Source organism: Pipistrellus kuhlii, unplaced genomic scaffold (genome assembly GCF_014108245.1).
Source record: "Pipistrellus kuhlii isolate mPipKuh1 unplaced genomic scaffold, mPipKuh1.p scaffold_m20_p_27, whole genome shotgun sequence".
Lineage (NCBI taxonomy): Eukaryota > Metazoa > Chordata > Mammalia > Chiroptera > Vespertilionidae > Pipistrellus > Pipistrellus kuhlii.
In genome coordinates this window covers 6,200,835-6,219,398 of record NW_023425526.1, presented here as the reverse complement: position 1 = coordinate 6,219,398, position 18,564 = coordinate 6,200,835, and the positions used below count along the sequence as shown (strand labels likewise).

The 18,564-nt window shown below is 48.9% G+C and overlaps 1 protein-coding gene across 50 annotated transcripts in view; it reads right to left on the bottom strand.

Annotated features, from left to right (window-relative positions):
- MAP4K4 (mitogen-activated protein kinase kinase kinase kinase 4) overlaps positions 1-18,564 on the bottom strand; it is a 183,248-nt gene that overhangs the window by 51,095 nt on the left and 113,589 nt on the right. For all 50 annotated transcript variants that reach the window (XM_036454120.2, XM_036454110.2, XM_036454112.2 and 47 more), the window contains exons 4-11: positions 17,508-17,633; positions 13,693-13,803; positions 9,705-9,795; positions 7,977-8,107; positions 6,206-6,260; positions 4,788-4,866; positions 1,480-1,655; positions 231-303 (exon numbers count right to left, since the gene is read on the bottom strand). In XM_036454120.2, the coding sequence (XP_036310013.1) occupies positions 231-303; positions 1,480-1,655; positions 4,788-4,866; positions 6,206-6,260; positions 7,977-8,107; positions 9,705-9,795; positions 13,693-13,803; positions 17,508-17,633 (842 nt within the window). The remainder of the gene's footprint in view (positions 1-230; positions 304-1,479; positions 1,656-4,787; positions 4,867-6,205; positions 6,261-7,976; positions 8,108-9,704; positions 9,796-13,692; positions 13,804-17,507; positions 17,634-18,564) is intronic.

Genomic DNA, 18,564 nt, shown 5'->3' with positions numbered 1-18,564 from the left:
CTCAGGACCTCACTCACACAGCCCACACGTTCCCTAAGGACCGTGTGTGTGTGTGTGTGTGTGTGTGTGTAGAAATGGAATCTTGGTAAAGGATCAGTGGGGAAGAGCTAGAAATGTTTCAAAAAATAAAAAAATAGAGAAGAATGGCGGCTACTAAGGCTCTTCCAGAGCCAGGGGAGAAGGGAGTCCTCTGAGGGCCCCGTCGCTCTGTAGACCAGCGGCTGGCGTACCTCGGCTCTCCTTCCTGCTCAGGCACCTCTTCCTCTTCCTCCTCACTGCCGCTGTACTCGTACTCCGTTTCATCTGTTGAGGAAAGACGAATGGGACTGTTCACAAATCATGACACATGCACACACAGACAAGCCTCCAGGAGCGGTGAGCGTGTTCCTGGTGAAAACAGCAATGTGTGCAGAGCGTGGGGAGGAGGCCCGTGGCCACACATTCTACTGGAGGGCCGCTCCCTGGACGTATTCCCCAGGAGAGCAGATCTCTGCATCCCAGACACCCCCACAGGATGTCCGCTGGGGAGCAGGCCAGGACAGGCCCAGAGCCCTGGACACAGAAGAAAAATGGCCCAAGAGCATCAGCAAATTCAGAAAACCTACTCTGATGCTCAATTTCAAAAGAAGGAGACTTAACTGCCCAAACTAAGGCTGGAAGGGTCAATGTGGGGAGAAAGGAGACATATGGAATAGTTTCAACAATAAAGATTTAAAGTGTGTGTGTGTTGTGTGTGTACGTTTACATATACATAATAAAATGCTTATGCCTAGTGCTCGGGGATCCCCCTAAAGTGCAGCAGTCTGCTGGGCTGGCAGAAAGAAAGCAGTAAGTAGATACCAACGGCAGAAAAAACAAAATGGAATGTTCCCACAGTTATAAAGGTGGAATCGTGGAGACCTGAAGAAACAATACAGCAGAGGGAGACAAAACTGGCTCTCCCTAGACAAGATGAGTGTCAACACGAGTAACTTACTTTCACTTCAACAGGTTCTATGCCATTTTCCCAAAAGTAATAGTCCATCCTGTGGGACCCTGACCTTAACGTCAGTACTTGGCTTTCAGTGAACAATTTCCCTCCATGGAGCAATCAAAACCAGGAAGGCTGAAGAGATTTATAAACAAAGTCTCTTCACAAAAAACACATTTCTAACTTTTTTCCAGAGACGTACATTTAAAACCAGTTTTCTGGTAAGAAAAATGCAGCCTGAGAACTGAAACTGGTCCCGCCTGCGTCACATGCGGCTGCAGGCCTGTCTGCACCCACATCCACAGGGTCACCGGCCACACACAGGGCACCACCTCTCGGAGGCTGTGCGAGCCCAAAGGCAGCATGCGAGGCCCGCAGGTCCTGGGACCACCCGCAGCTGCTGGCCCTGGCCCGTCGTAGGCCTGCGGGCACAGCCCAGCGGGCAGGAGCACCCTATCCTAGTTGGCAAAATATACATGTTTAAGATGAAATAAAAACAGATCTAATACCTTTCTCTCCTCTCTTCTTCCTGGTCCGGTCTATATGGTCCTTAAGCTGGATTCTCACTTGCCTCTCATTTGGCTGGTCCCTTATGAAAGGATGTTTCAAAAGCTGCTCTGTGGAGGGCCGCTGCATGTAGTTCTTCACCAGGCACCCTTCTATAAAACTAAAAAATTTCTTTGACCTGTAAGAGAAAGTAAAAAGATCATCAAATGTCTACCACAAAGAGCACACCTCCCAAGGAGCAGTGGCGCACCAGCTGAAAACGGAGGCAAGCCCCAGGATGGCGAGGTGCCTGGGAACGCACAGGCATGGCGCGGGGACAACGGGAGCTCAGGATCGGGGCCAGGAGCAGGCGCCCACAGGCCGGGGCTAAACCCGATCACTGGCACAGGCCACACACCTCCTCACGCAGAGCCTGATCTAAAGTAACAGGGTTTGAATGTAATGTTGCTTAGTAATCCCTTAGTCGTGGGGGGCAGTTGCTAAAACGAAAGTAGGTGGAGGGGAAGTCGGGGGGGGGGGGGGGTGTTTGCTAAAACGAATGGATGTTTGGAACCTGAAAGACAAGGACAACATAGAAACAAAAGAGAAGGAGCCGAGTAAGGAGTAAGTGACCAGAAGCTGGGGCTCTTGAACCTGTTAACGTGACATTCCAATCCCAGCCTCAAACTGGACTGCCATTCACTCTTTGTGCTGATGGAAACGATGGTTTGAAGGGGGCGGTAACTCTGTCACCAACATTTCGCAGACCAGCCACTTGGGTTTTTGCTGAGGAGCCTACCTCATGCTGACCCCAGCCTGAGTCACGGCCCAGACGCTGGGCCCTCACACCTGAGACTCGGCAGGCACCACCTCCTGCGTTAGCCTCCCCTGCACCCCCACGTGCCCAGCAGGAGCCCCTCTTCGGGCCTCTGCACCGAGCGAACTGCTCCCGCCGGCGGGAAAGGCGCAGCGCTGACACGGGCTACTAGTCTCCGCCTGTCAGCATGCCCAGCACCGAGATGGCAGACCACAATAGATACACAATAAATTTTTGTTGAATGAATGAGTTATTCAGTTTAAAAAAATGTATATTAGAAAATAAGTTCAATTCTTTCCCATTACTTTCACTGCTTTTAAGAATCACTTCTATTGTCCTATATTTCCATTCAAACTTACTAGGTTTTTTTTCAATTCAACAAATATTTATGGATCGACCACTGGACACACTATGAGAAACGTGCCCGGGAATGCATGGAGGTGTGTGCACCTGTCGTCACCGGGAAGAGGGGGTGGGTCAGACAGCATAAAGCAGGCACTGCTGTCCAAGGTGAGTGAGACAAGCCATCATTCCAGAGAGAAGAGAATGATGGGAACAAAGGTAGGAAACTGAAGAACGATGAATCCTGCCCTAGTGCTAGTAGGAAACACAGAACAGAAGAGAAAAACAGGTTGGGGTCAGCTCAGAGAAGGCCCCGTCACGGAGGCTGCTGCTTCGTCATGGGGGCGCGGCAGGGCCAGTCCTCGCTGCCGTGGAGGAATGGCCTGTCACAGGCCACTGTGGGGCTTCACTGAAATACATAGCCTGGGCCCCTCCTCCGACTAGGAACCAGGAGTTCTGAGGCTGGAGCCCTAAAGTAAGATTCCAAAGATTCCAAAGACATACCATGCCCATGGATAAACATCTGGGAATCGAGGATCTGCAGCAAATCCTTTAAAATCAACCATTACCATTCTGCTGGCAAAGAGTTCCTGGCCACCTCTTGGAGCCCCTTCTCCCTGCAGAGGGGAGGGGCCTTTATGTCTGCAGCCACTCACTCGCCGCGTTAGAAAACGTGGGGAAGCCGGAGCAGTGGCTGCACAGACACCTAATCAAGCTCAGTGGGGATGTTTGGGCAAGCACTCTCAGAAGAACCTGTCGTCAGCCATATCTGTCCCTGTGCCCCACTGTATTACGCACACAGTAGTGGCTGATCCCAAACTGATGAAGAGTCATCAGAGGGGCCTGCTGACAAGCCCTGTAAATGAGAAGCACCTGAAGATGGAGCTACTCTCTTTAGTAAAGTCTGACAGAGGAAAGGAAAGGGAACAGTGATAGCGCCGAGCGCAGCACAAGCCAGATGTGTGTGAGCCAGCCTCGGCTTCTTCCTGGACCTCCACAAGAAGCACTGGTCTCCCTCAGCTGGCCACCCACAGAGGTCCAGTTATCATGTCTGAGTACAGGGGACCACTGGGGCTAGAGTCTTCACAACATGGCCTCAACACCTTTCTATAAACGAGTGACCCCAGGTTTCTGGAGTTAAATGTGGTTTAAGACAGTATATAAAGAATAGAAAGATACTGCCTGCAAACAAAGGGTGGGGAAGGGGTAGAGAAATGTGCTGGGGGAGGGGCAGTGAGGGGAGGGAAAGAAACAGGAGCGGAAACACATGTGCGCGGACACAGCCAGACAGGAAATGAAAGCCACCGAACATCAGAGGAGAAGCCGAAAAGAAAAGAGCAGACAGGACAGTGAAAGACCAAATCCAGAATGACAGGCTTAACACCCAGGTCTTCTGCATACTTCAGGGTTAGCATCAAGAACCTAAGAGGACAGCACTAACTGGGAAATAGTTCCAGAGAGGAACAAAACCAGGTAGCAAAACCACAAGGCAGCTTGGAAATGTGGGCACAGTGGGCAGACAGCACACAGGGGCTGAGAGAGGCTCACACTGCAGGCGGGAGCAAGTGGGCAACATGCTCAGACCACAGCGCGCTCCCTCGGCACTGACATGGCACCACGTCCACAGTCCAGAGCGCAGGTCGCAGCTCTGAGAGAGGGGGCGCTGCTCTCCACTAACAAACGTTTTTCTTTGGCAAATAGATGAGAGCTGCAGGGAGAAGCAGGCAGCAGCCCAACGAGAGGCCCTTCCCATGAGCTTGGGATGAAGAAGGACGCCTGACGTCCATGCTTTGTGACGATAACAGTGAAGGGCACCGTTAATGCTAACAACCATTCCACCCGAGGAACCGCAAGCCCATTCAGCTTTGCTTTTTATTGCATAAAGTTCAGAAATAGAGCAAACTTCAGTGTGTTGAAATATAAAATGGGACATTTTTCTTTAACCGTGCTTTGGTGTTCGTATGGCCACTTGTGACTATTTCTGTAATACAAAGAGAATCTATCAGACAGGACAGAAAGATCCATGGAACTGGTGACTGGGGATTGGCACTTACTCTTTGGGAATTAGAATGGCCAGAATTTTGACTTGAAGTAAAACTAAAAAAAAAAATTTTTTTTTTTTTTTTTTTTTTTAAGAAAAGAACAACAACAACAAAACCATTTGTAGCTTACCATTTTTTTGACTTCAGCCGGGGAGGAGGGTTTCTGGGAATGAGAAACAGTGCTCTCATTGGATGCATGTCACAGAGAGCTGGGGAGAGGAGACGGTCGTGTCAGTATGGCACGTATTTTACTCATTCTTGATCTCTAGGGCTCACTCAAACACCAGACGCTCTGCCCGTCCTCTGACTGATATGCTTTCTTGTGTCAAGCAGGCCGGACTTCTAGCTATGAGCCCTGGGGCAAACCCTCAATTTCCCATTTAAACACAGCAAAACATAAAGAGGACCAGCACAAGAAGAATATACAATTTCAAAAGACACTAAAAAGTTTTCATGAATCAAAGATAAATATTGATTCAAAGTGTTCAAAGACTCAATAGCCAAGTTCATAAGCCAACCACAGGCTGACAGTGGACTATGTAGGGAGTGCAGACGCTGCTGTGAAGGCTCCCGGACCGGCCGCAGTGAGCAGGCAGCCTTCAGAGACGCCCGCTCAGGGACACTGGTGCCACACGGCCCAGCACACCTGTTAGGTGAAAGGAAATTGTTCAATTCCATGAAGTTGCTGTTTGCACTCCTACCACTCGCCCAATTAAGGCACATTAGGTACACCATTCTATGCATAATGGACAACAGGCACTTTGATGTGTTTCTTTACCTTCATGAGAATCTTACAAGGCAGCTGGGAAATGGGGGCCAAAAAAGACAACCCCATTCCCACTGTGAGGGAACTAAGGCAGGGCCAAGCAACGTCAGTCACTCGGGAGGAAACACGAGGGACATGTGTGTTCAGGACAGATACCCGTTCCTGTTCTGCAAACTAATTAATTCTCCGCTGTTGGCAATTTTTTTCATTCATTCAACAAAAATTTACTCAGCAACAACCAGTTACCAGTTATATGTTCTTTGTGTATACTTTTTTATTAGGGGAACCAGCAGAAAATGCTATTTTTTCCTGTTCTCTGCAATTATACCACATCCCTGATAAAAAAAATCAGTTAATGAAATTGCCACTGATTTAATCTAAAGCAGAAGAAAATTTCATAGGTAATACCAAAAAATGTTATTCTACAGATAAAAAGTTTTGCCTCTATTTGTAAAGTAAAACACAAACAATACCTAAGTTCCATTGTTTGTACCAGTTTCACGGAATAAAGAAAAATCCCTGCTGTTACGGGAGGTCAATCACCGGCATCTCAGGCCCCACATCCGAGTTCAACTTAAAAAGGACAGAGGAGCCTATGGAGCTCACGGGACCTCCAGAAGGAGCGGTGGGTCCCTGGCTGCTCTCACACCCAAAGCTGCCCTGTGCTCAGGCTCCTGCGCGGACACGCCAAGAGTGGCTTCCTCCTCGAAGCTGCTCTTTCCCAGGCTCCGAAGCCAGGCGCACGTCACAGGTAACAGCGGGCGACAGAGAACGCTACTTACGGGGAGCGCCTTCCGCCATCTCGATGGCGGTGATGCCGCAGGACCACAGGTCGCTCTGCAAAACAGAACAGTGCGTCACAGCCATCAGAGCAGACACGGGCCCCCGCGTGGCACTGCTGCTCCCTCACACGAGGAGACAGATGCCTTCTCCGGTGTATAAACTGAAACATGCTCAGGAAATCACACAATTGTTTTAAGTGAATAAGATAAAGATAAAAGTCATGTGTTCGTTAGAACCACTGGTGTCTACGAGGGAGCAGAGGTGGTGCCTGAGCCAGCACCCTCGCCCCGCCCCGCCCCGCCCTGCTCTTCTGTCCAGTGTTCCATTCCTTTAGGAGAGTGCGATCCTATAGATCCCCGGCCCTGATACGTGCTTCCTTTTAGGTTCACTCTCCAACTTCAGGAGGCGCTGGACGTGAAGAGCGGAGGGCGCCCTGTGCAGGCCCTGCCCTGTGGAAGAAACTGCCGCTGAGTCACCGCCCACCGGCCGCCCGCCCGCCCGCTCCAAAGGCGCGCACGCTAGGCCTAGGGCTTTCTGTGCATGGAATCTTTTCTTAGTTTGAGAAGCTGAATTTTAACTTTATTCTCCACAAACATTTTCATCTGTTTCGTTCACCTGTGTCCCAGGAATTATGTCTGGTGTGTGGTCCAAATAAGGCTTTTACAGTAATTAATGAAGGATTTCTATCATTAGCATTCTTTGTTTATATGCTATCCTAACATGGGAATCACTAAAGTTGTTCAGCTTCATAGTTTTCAAATAACCTGTAATTACTTAAGAGTGCAAACTCATATGTTTGATCACAAGACTAAGGAAAGGACCACACATCTCTCCTTGGTTCCATGGAGTTTCTGTACTGCAGGGAGCAAGGGAGGGCACAGCACCTGGACCTGGGACCACCTCCGCAGCACACCTGTGCCCAGTGCAGTGGAGCCAACCACCTATCCTCCGAGCCAACCTTCATAATCCAGGTGATCAGCTGGGTCTAACTATGGGTTTTGTCTTTAAAAATCATTTTTAATTTACTTATGTATGAAAATATTGGAAAACTTTTGCAAATTTTGCAGGTTCAGAATGATGTGTATAATCTATTTGAAAATACTTAAGCAAATAAAAAAAATGCATATTCCTCTCTACACCATAAACTTAAATTAAATTTCATTAACTGGGTATTTATCATAAACTAGAGGCCTGGTGCAGATCAGGACTGACTGGGGCCGGCCAGGGGGAGTGACAGCAGGAGGTTGGCTGTGGGAGCTCACTGACCACCAGGGACAGATGCTCAACACATAGCGACAGGATGACTGGTCGTTTGTAATGGTTGCGTAGACTTTTATATATATAGATACTGTGGAAATGGACAGTGTTATAACATGAGTACAATTCTGAATATTATTAACAGGTACATTAACCACTCTGACATGTTAGATAAAGCCACGGGACTTTGGGTTAATATATTCCACCTAAGTCTGAGAGACAAATATGGTTCTCCATGAGGATAAGGACTGCACACCTGAGCCATGTGCCAGGAGGCCACAGGCCTGTAGGCACTGCAGTCATGCAAACACACTCATCACCTAATAAAAGGCGGGAGCTCTGCAGTGTCCAGGTTGCCCTGGAGGCAGTTTGTTCCTCAGTAAGAAGACCAGTGATGGTGCAGAATGCACGAGAAGGCTGTGCTGACAGAGCTGCCCCTGCACAGGGGCCCAGGCACCCTCCCGGAGGGAGCAGGCAGGGACCCTGGGAGCCAAGCACGCAGGCGCCTCTTACTCTGTAGTCATAGGTGGCATCTGGGTTCTCGTCGCAGGCGATGACCTCAGGAGCCATCCAGTAGGGGGTGCCTATGAATGTGTTTCTCCTCCCCACAGTCCTGTCCAACTGAGCGCTTACTCCGAAATCGACTGGAAGAGGAGAAAGAAAGAAAACGGAAATCACAACTAACCAACAAGAAGAACACAAGACCACGAGAACCTGGAGGCGGTGTCTTCAGAGCAAACTGAGCAGAACGTGCGTGGACGTGCAGCCCCTCAGGTCACCGCACGACAACCTGCCTTCCAGAGGCAGCCAGCAGCCTTCCCACCGGGAGCTGCCAGGCCCGCTCGCTCCGAGCTTCCAGCAGAGGCCGAGATCACTCCAAGGGCACGGGTTCCACTCCCGCCTGCGGCTCAGCCTGAGGAGCCACCTGGCCAGCTCTTGGGGTGGATGCTCCTCTGAGCCAGAGACTCGCCGGCCAGGTGTCGGTCACAAGTGACCACTGAGGGGTGCACAGACGGCACTGCGGGGTGCGTGGGAACATGCGGCTTGTGCAGTCAGGAGTGAGAGCCGTTCCAGGGCCTCCATCTCAACTGGAGGGATTTCCCCACTAGCGGACTATTCCTCTGAAGATGGCCAGCAATTGCAGGTACTGTGCGAGAGCAATGACGAGATCTTGTGTTTCAGTACTAGCCACTGCACCTACAACTCTCACAGGTGGACTAGATTCTTATCAGCACAGCTTCTGCGATGACTTAGAGCACATGTGTCAAACACAAGGCCCGCGGGCCAAATCCGTCCCGCCAGGCCTTGCAATGTGGCCTGCACCGCGCTGTCATCACTGCACTGCGCTGCGTTTCCATCACAATGACAGTTTATGACTGTTCAGTAAACCATTCGGCCCGCGATTTAGGCTGGATTTTAGATTTTGGCCCCTTCTCTGATTGAGTTCGACACCCCTAACTTAGAGGGAGAAAACAAGGTTAGACCTGTTTAAATCTGGCAGGAGAATTATAGGAAAGTGGGTGCAGTGAGTTGAGATCCAGGCAAGGGAAACCGGAAACCCGGAGAGCCACTGGAACATAGAGAACCATTAAAACCATGTCCAGAAGGACACCACGGGCTCCACCCCCATCCATCACATGTTACTGAGTACATTCAAGGCACTGTGCGGGTGCTGCATAAGAATACTCTGGCAAATCAATCAATCCTGGTCGCTGTACCCTCAGAACTTATATTCTCATAAAGGAGACAGAAATATTAAGTAAACAAATAGCTTTATAATTATAAATTGTGATCATTATTATGGAGGAAATAAGCACAGACCCAAGGGCCAGGGAAGGCCAATGAGAATGGAGAAACACTGCAGCTTCCACCTAGGAACATATGGGCGAAGGCCTAAGGCAAGTTTCCAGGAAGCAGAAGTCAGTCACTGAGGAAGGAGCGTGAGGCCCTCACCAGAGGCCAGCAGTAGCAGGGCCATAGCTGCTTATGAGCCGTGAGGGAAATGTGGCTTTTATTCAGAGTAAAATAGAAAGTTACTAGTGATCTTGAAGCAGGAAAATGACATGATCTGATTTAGACTCCAGTCTGTCTACTGCACAGAGAATGGGGGTGGATGGGGGGGACGACAACATGAAGGGAGGAGGCATGGGGGAAGGGAGGAGCCAGGCTACATGCAGATGGGCAGGGATGCTGCTGGCTGCGCCAGGAGTGAGCCGTGGCCTGCAGCCCTCCGTCACGTACCGAGCTTCACCTCTGCGTTCTCGGTCAGCAGCACGTTCTGGCCCTTGATGTCCCGGTGAATCACATGATGGATGTGAAGATGCGCCAGGCCCTGAATAGGGAGACAGACTGAACGTTAGTCGCTATCTCTGTGAGTCAGGCAGCAGGACACACGCCTGCTGAGAAGGGCGTGGACCACAGCTAGCGCACACATTCGATCTGGTTGCTTCCCGGGAGGCGGCGCTCGCAGCGCTCCACAGGCAGAGCAGTGCCCGCCCTCCGCTCCAGCGGGCTAGGCCCTGTGGTGGCATCACCACGTTCCCACTGCCCGAGACTCTGTGGATGATTGCAGTGCCATTTGTGCACCCGTCTTTCAGGGAGTGACTCAGAGGTATGTTTGAACTAGACACAACCCAGAGGAAAGCAAAGATGAGCTGGGTCCCCCACACACAGCGCATCATCCCACCTCTGCCCCAAATGCAAAATAACCCGGCCATCAAGGATTGTGCGAGAGTACTTGTTCCCCAGAGAGACCTCCTGGCACAGGGTGCTTTTTGATGACCTTGTCTCTGGAAGGAAGCCCAAGAGCAGTCTCTTCTGAGTGGGAAAGCAAGAACACAACTACATTTTGCATCCAAATATGGTCTGAAAGATACACATGCCCCATCCTCTCAACTCCTTTCCTTGCCCATCTTTAGCTCAAGAAGCAAAATCGAGAGCCCGCCTCTTCCGGTACAAGCAGCCCACTCCCTGGAAAGGCCTGGTCCCCAGGGGCAGACTGAAGAGAAGGGTTTGACTTTCCCGTCCATTGTTTGTGGGTTTATTGTTACCATGGCTTTGAAGGCTGTGGAGTAAGTGAGCCAGCTGCTCTACAATACTCGTTTCTCAAGCGCAGGCCTGCCGCAGCCTCCACCAGCCACGCGTGCAACCGTGGGAGGGTGCAGGGTTAGCCACGGTGCTGGCGGGGAGGCACTAACACAGGAGCCACTACAGGGCCAGGTAGAGAAAAAGCCTCCTCTCCGCATGAAGTAACTGACAGCAGAGGAGGAGGCAAAAAACGCACAGCTTCCCTACGTTTTCCCCATCTCCTGCTTCACCACTTCCGCTCATCATTTATTCTATAATTTGCACAACCCCTTCTTACACTTCTATAGCATCACCTTAGCAACAAACACAAGTGCCAAGTGTCCTCAGACAAATGCGGCCTGGGTATTCTTATTCCTAACAAACAACACACATAGGAGTGTCTCCTGTGCCGGGTATGGCCAAGGGTGGCCACTGAGCCCCGACACTGTCACCAGTGCCACCCCAAGCCAGGATGGCTCTGAACAGTGAACACATGTTTCCTGTAAGGTGTGTCCGGGAGGGACGGAACGTGTATGTTTCGCAGCTCCCATGTCAAAAACCAAGCTGCAACGATTCTTTCTTAGCAGAGACGGACAACCAATCCAAATACACACAAGTAAACATTCTAGACCAAATGAATCCACATTTCAAAGCTGGGGAGCAGTCTCCCTGTAACTATCTCATCGGTGGCCAGAGAACAGGGGCAGTCGAAGGCTACGGAAGGCTCTAAGTGCCCACCTCACATAAAAATGCCCTTTCCTCCTAAATGCATGGCACTGCCGTGTAGACTGCACGCGAAGTGGCTGGAATGCCAGTCAACCTTCTGGCCTCCCGAGGTCCAGTGGGATGGCCAGGAGCTTTCGACACGCTTAGGACACCCTTCTGAGGGATCTCAGCGCAGGGCGTCCGAATCTACCCCCAGAGGAGTGAGAGCAGTCCGGGTCCTCTGCACAGTCTCCACAGGTTCTCTGTGCTGCTGGGCCCCAAGCCTCCGCTGGGGCGTAACCTTCCTTTTCTAGGAGAGCTCACCTCCCAGTCTACTGCCCTCTCCTTACCAGAACGACTCCTAGCAATTCCTTCCTGCTTCCATGCCTGCTTCTGGATCCCAGAGGCTGGTGTGTTTAAGTTCACTCAGACTTGTCACAGGACAGAAGCCACACGCGCACTGGGTAACACACCAGGCTGCTGGCACATGCTGCCGAGACATGCTTAGCGCACACACTGGTAACACGTATGCCTGTGCACAAAAAGCATGAAACCGCCCTCGCCGTGTGGCTCAGTGGAGAGAGCATTGGCCGGCGGACTGAAGGGTCCTCAGTTTGATTCTGGTCACGGGCACATGCCCAGGTTGTGGGTTCGATCCCTACTAAGGAGCATGCAGGAGGCAGCCAACCAATGATTCTCTCTCATCACTGATGTTTCTCTCTCTCTCTCCTTTTCTCTTCCCCTCTAAAATCAATTTTTAAAAAATTGCTCCAACTTTGACCTTGAGAGCTCTTTGGAAAAGGCAAAAAGCATGAAACTGATGAAATGTGTCTAAAATACACTCATTTGATGCCTCAGACATTTACAGTGAAACCTTTCTTTGCTTGAGAAATCCTACACTGGAGTTATATGTAGAAAAACAGGTGTGTGCTTCTAACAGAGTAAGGACAACTAATAGTACATGAGCATTAGCTGTGTATGCTCATGTTACATCAAATGACTCTGATACATTGACATTGAGTTCTCGTGATGAGGGCACTCCCTTTATAGGTGTGGCACTGCATCTCACAGGTGAGAAGGGCAGTCCCAAAAGCCAAGTGTGCAGCTATGGGTCCCCATCAGATAAGCAGCAGGGCAAGGCTCTCACAACCAAGTCTGAAGGACCCCAGAGGCCACAGCCGTAGCCAGGCCCTCCTGTCCAGCAGGCTGTTTTCCTGACACTGACTGCGCACACCTGTGCACGCCCTGCGCTCCATCGCAGTGGGCAGGCACACTGCCTTCCCGCCTCACACCCTGCTCCCTGTGGCAGCCTTAGACAGAATCCTGATGCTTTAATAATAAAATCTGAATGTTACTATAAATAGATGATTCTTCCACTTCATCCACATAACTAGTTTTCTTAAGGGAATTTCCTATTGTCAAAGGCAGTGTAAAATCTAAATAGATAAAAGCCTAGCAACCAGCTGGAAGCTATGACATGCACTGACCACTAGGGAGCAGATGCTCAAGGCAGGACTGGAAACCACAGGCATGGAAACATGGCACAGACTGATGAACCTCAGAGGGAAGGAGGGATTCATACCCCAGTGGGCCATCAGCCTGTCCTGCAAGGATGGGCTAAGGCTGGCTCTCCGAAATGCCCCCAGGGGTCCCGGACTGCGGACCGTGAGAGGGTGCAGGCCAGGCCACGGGGCCCCACTAGGGCACGGATCCGTTCACTGGGCTTTTGGTATCTAAACAAAAAGAAATTAAAACCTATCCCTACGAATTCCACTTGGCATTTTAAAACCTGTAGTCCTCTATGAAACTTCAATATAAGAACGGGGGTAAATTCACCTACAAATAAAAAGTAACAATTTTTTATATTAACGAGAGAAGCCTAGCAATTAGATTCCAGTTTAACTCAGTGGAGCATGGTGGTAAATGAAATCAAACCAAGTCATTCATGTGCGTAGTCCAGGGGCAAGCACGGAGGCCCTGGCTGTGGTCAGCGCGGCTCTGCCCCCAGGGGATCTTCAGAAGCTGCTGTAACAGTAGCACGGAAACTTCCTCTAAGAGCACAAGACAAGCCTCCAGTTGGCTATAGGTAGCAGTAACACCGGACTGTTCCTTCATGCATGGACCAGCAGCTAGCGCCCAGCTCCACGACCAGGGCCAGCTCTCGGCACCACTGGCAGGCCCGCAGCTCAGGCACGGGCTCTGAGAAAAGCAGGCTGCTTTCTGTCCCCTCCAGTCTGACTTTCTCAACACCTGAAGGTGAACTCAGGGAGACACAAGAAAAGTTATTTCCTCTTTCAATCTACTTTCTTTAGATTCTTGCCAGAATACTTTGATTCTTTAGATCAAAACCATGATGTACTAGCTTAAACTATCAAAGCCAGCTAGTGATACAGAGCCCAAGGAAAGTGAAAATGCAAATGCAAGATCCGGTGGGCACCAGAGCCGTGCCTGTCCTTACCCTCAGGATCTCTCTGGAGATATACGCGATCCAGTCCTCCTTGAGCGTGTTCCCCTTGGTATTCTTCACCAGGTCTGTGATGGACCCCGCCCCACAGAACTCCATCACCAGCTGCGAGCAGAAAAGCACACTGAGACTCACGCCTGGGGCAGGCAGGGGCATGGGCACCCGCACTCCCAGGAGTCTGACCTCCATCTGCCCTTCCTGAAGATCCAGGCACATGTTCATTTTGGAGACATTTGAATTACGGAGAGCATGTCACCATCCAATTACTAACTGTGCACATTTGATGCAGGCCACTGAGGCTTCTGCCGCACCTCGCCCCCTGGCACACAGGTGCTGCGTGGCCTTTCTCTCCCAAGCACACGGGAACAGGAGGACCATTTTGTTCTTAATCAATGCCCAATTATCAGAAACCTGGTACAAATACTCCCAAACATTGTTTCTCACGTGCCCAAATCAGACTATTATGATTCTCAAACTATTTTACATTGACTGTGTTTAGAACAAGAGAAATGCTAGTTTTAAGTAACACATAGTTTTAAAAACTGTATTATATATACTGTATCTAAATGTTTGAACAACAAGGACATAAGCATATTTTTTAAGTACCTGAAAAATCAAATGAACTAAAATTTTAACTATGATGACATTTGGGCAATTGAAATGAAATTAACTTTCCCTTGCATTTTATTAATTTTGCAAATTGTCTACAATGGCTTTTTTAAAATGTAGGAAAAGGATTAATCTCTATTCCTGCTCTCTACGTCCAGAGTCTTTGGCGTGACTATGTGATGACCATATTTCTCACGGTCTCTGCCCCATCATCTTAAATATACCTGTGGTAAAGAAGAGAGAAATATAAAGGTGTCAAGCCCAGAAATTTCCTGGAATTTGGTGGTTGTTTTTTAAATGAATCTTTATTGTTCAGATTATTACAAATGTTCCTCTCCCCCCACCCCCATCCATTGCTCCCCTCCACCAGGTTCCCACCCCACCCTCTGCCGTTTACCAACCCCCCACTGTCCTCATCCATAGGTGCACAGTTTATGTTCAGTCTCTTCCCACACCCCCACTCCCCTTTTCCCTGAGAATCGTCAGTCCACTCCTCTTCCATACCTCTGATTTTATTATATTCACCAGTTAAATACTGTTCATCAGATTTTTTAATTCCCTTCGTTTTTAGTTTCACTTGTTGATTGTTAAATATTTGTTGTTCATAATTTTTATCTTTATCTTCTTCCTCTTCCTAAAGAACCCCCTTCAGCAATTCATATAATTCTGGTTTGGTGGTGATGAACTCGTTTAGCTTTTTTTTTTATTGGTGAAGCTCTTTATTCTGAGTGATAGCTTTGCTAGGTAGAGAATTTTTGGCTGTAGGTTCTTGCTATTCATCACCTTGAATATTTCTTTTTTTTAATATATATTTTATTGATTTTTTACAGAGAGGAAGAGAGAAGGATAGAGAGTTAGAAACATCGATGAGAGAGAATCATCCATCAGCTGCCGCTTGCAAACCTCCTACTGGGGATGTGCCCACAACCAAGGTACATGCCCTTGACCGGAATCGAACCCGGGACCTTTCAGTCCGCAGGCTGACGCTCTATCCACTGAGCCAAATCGGTTTCGGTACCTTGAATATTTCTTGCCATTCCTGTCTGGCCTGCATGGTTTCTGTTGAGAAATCAGCTGACAATCATATGGGTGCTCCTTTATAGGTAACTACCTGCTTTGCTCTTGCTTCTTTTAATATTCTCTTTTTGTCTTTTGCTCTTGGAGTTTTAATTATGAAGTGTCTTGGTGTGGTCCTCTTTGGATTCCTTTTGTTTGGGGTTCTGTGTGCTCCCTGGAGTTGTAAGTCTATTTCTTTCACCAGGTGGGGGACGTATTCTGTCACTATTTCTTCCAATATGTTTTCGGTATCTTCTTCTGGGACCCCCATAATTCTGATGTTGGTTCGCTTGAAGTTGTCCCAGAGGTTTCTTACATTATCTTCAATTTTCTGGATTCTCTTGCCTTCTTGCTTCTGCGGAGGAGTGTCTTCTGGCTCTTTGTGTTCCAAATCTTTGACTTGATTCTTGTGATCTTTCGGTCTGTTTTTAGGACTCTGTATAATATTTTTTATTTCAGACAATGTATTCTTTATTTCGAGTTGATCCCTTTTCATATCCTCATAGGTCTCTTTTATTTTATCGGCCTTTTTAAAGAAATTCTTAAAAAGCCTTATAACTGTAGTTTTGAACTCAATGTCCATTCTTTTACTTTCCTCCAACTCCTTCCTTCCTTTGTATCCTGCCTCTTCTCTGCATTTTAGCTGCTTCCCTGATTTAATGAAATAGTTTTGTGTGCTAGGTGTTCTGGTAGAGCTCAGTAGCACAGCCTTCCCAGTTACTTGAGGTATACAGTTTTGGTGCAGCCCTTTGTGGGCTGTGTGTGCAGTCTTGTTAAGACTTGCTTGTTGTTGGTATCACTGGGAAACGTTGATCTCCAAGCCAATTGGCTGTGAGGATCAGCAGTGTCTCAGGCAGGAGGGCTCTTTGCTCCGCTTGAATGGGGCGGAGTCTTGGGGTGGCGCAGACAAGCTTTGGTTGGCCGTCAGTCCCACCTTAGGAAAGTCCTATTCGCAGATTGGTTGCTGGTACGTGCACCTCTTGGGTAAAAGCTGTTCTCAAGTTTTGCCCAGTCCCTGACAGCTAGTTTTTTCCCGGCTCAGAGTTGTCTCTCAGCGTAGTCGGGAGTTTTTTGTGTGTTTTTTCTCCCCAATGAGAAAGCCAGCCTCCTGGAGGGCTTCTGTGTTTCGCCTGGATGGGGCAGAGTCTTGGGGTGGTGCAGACAAGCTTTGGTTTCCCATCAGCCCCTCCCTACAAAGTTCCGGTTCCTGAGTCCCACAGTAATGGCCACTGGCTTCAGCCACCTCCAAGAGATCTCTGCCCACTGCCTGACAGTGGCCTCTTCCTGACTGGGGCCATCTATTAGAGCAATAGGGCTGTTTTGTTTTCCTCCTGAACAAGAAAGCCAGTCGCGCATTAGCTGTGTGCCCTCTCCGCACGCCGAGAGTAAGCCAGCAGCAAACTTGGCCCACCCTCTCCGAGTGCCACAAGCAATCCAGCAGGGAACTCGGCCGCTGCCTTTTCACACGCACAGTTTTCCGCACCTTCACAGCTCCTGAGGCTCAGTGTCCCTTCTCTCCCCTTCCCAGATGGTAGAGCCTCCTCTCAGCCAGCTGTCTGGCGCTTCAGGGCAATGTTTCTTGTTTTCCGGTTGTGGTACCAATTCAAACTTGTGGTAGGCTGCATTCAGGTGTCTACTCTATGCCGCCATCTTGGTTTCTCCCAAATTTATTGTTTTTAACTAACTATTACTACCAATACTATTAAAAATTACTAATATATTTGTTTTCTTGTGATTTGTCTCTCACTTCCAGGTAATAAAGAAAGATGCATTCAGTTACTGCTTCCATATTAATAACCCTTTGTACACATAAGCGTCTATAGACACAAGGATGGTTTCCATATTGGACACATAGCAGTTATCTGGTTAATTTTCATTATAAAGTTTTAATTTTCTTTTTTTGTTCTCATTTTCAAGATCTTAATTTTCTTGCTCTTTAATTACATTGCTTTTAAAACATGCCATTTTATTCCTGAAACACAAATTTACCTCTTTTCCAGGCAAAGTGAAATAAACATTAGTATAGTGTCCACCAAGAAAGGTCCCAGACACCAGCCCCTTTCCTCTACTTTCTCCTCCTCTGGAAGTTCCTACTGCTTCCCACACAGCCCCCCACAAGACACCCCGAAGGACACAGTGCTTACCCAGAGCTGGTCGTCATGTCCAGGGGGGCTCTTTTTAATGAAAGCACCGTAGTATGTGGCGATATTTCTATGATGAGAATATTTCTTCAGCATATTTATCTCCAGTTTGATTTCTTCCTCTTCATCCTCAAGAAAAAATAAAAACAGAATGTGTGGCTTCTGATAATGTGCACGACTTTACTTCCCTCCCCACAGGCAACGACAGAAGTTTCCAGTCCATTCTATTTTCACATCAAGAATTGGGGACTTGCCCTGACCGGAATCGAACCTGAGATCCTTCAGTCTGTGGGCCGATGCTCTAGCCACTGAGCCAGAACAGCGAGGGAAAGAAACTATCTTTTAAAGAGAAACTTCCAGTTGTACACCACTGAGTTAGAAACCAAACACATAACAAACATGGAATCATCTTAGAAAAGCAATTCTCAAATGGTGGCTTCAGAATGACCCTCACATGAGAATATTACAGATATTCTGTAGGCATAGCTGTCACGTGGCTCACGAGGTCATGACTGCAACTAAGAGTAGAGTCCTGTGGCCAGTACAGTCACTGTGGCAGCCCGTGCAGTGACTCCTTATAAAAAATCATACCAAATGCGTATCACTTCATCTGTGATTTCAACAGGGCCATGTTGAAAGTAACAATAAAAAATGTGACACTGAATAACTAGGATGCTACCTTAATTCTGAGCAGAACCAGTGTGCAGCCTGGCTAAGGTGGTTACAGCACAGCCTTCTTCAAAGGAACTTCTAAAACATCAGCTTGCACACAGGGCCAGGCCTGAGTGGAACTAGAAGCCCAGTCCACCCATAGCGCAGTCCTGGGCTCTGTCCCACTCCCTACACAGGGGAGATTAGTGAGCTGCCACCATGGCATGGGCACAGGGCGCACGAAGCTGCTCTCCTCTGAGCCAGCACATGGCCCCAGCACCGGGGGCTCCTGGGCAGCCCAGAGTGTCCCTCATGAGGCTGGCTGAGGGGAGGACTCCTAACAGCAGTCCTTAACCGTGCTCCTGTTGGAGGCATGCGTCACTTCGGGACAGGCCACCGTGAAACATCA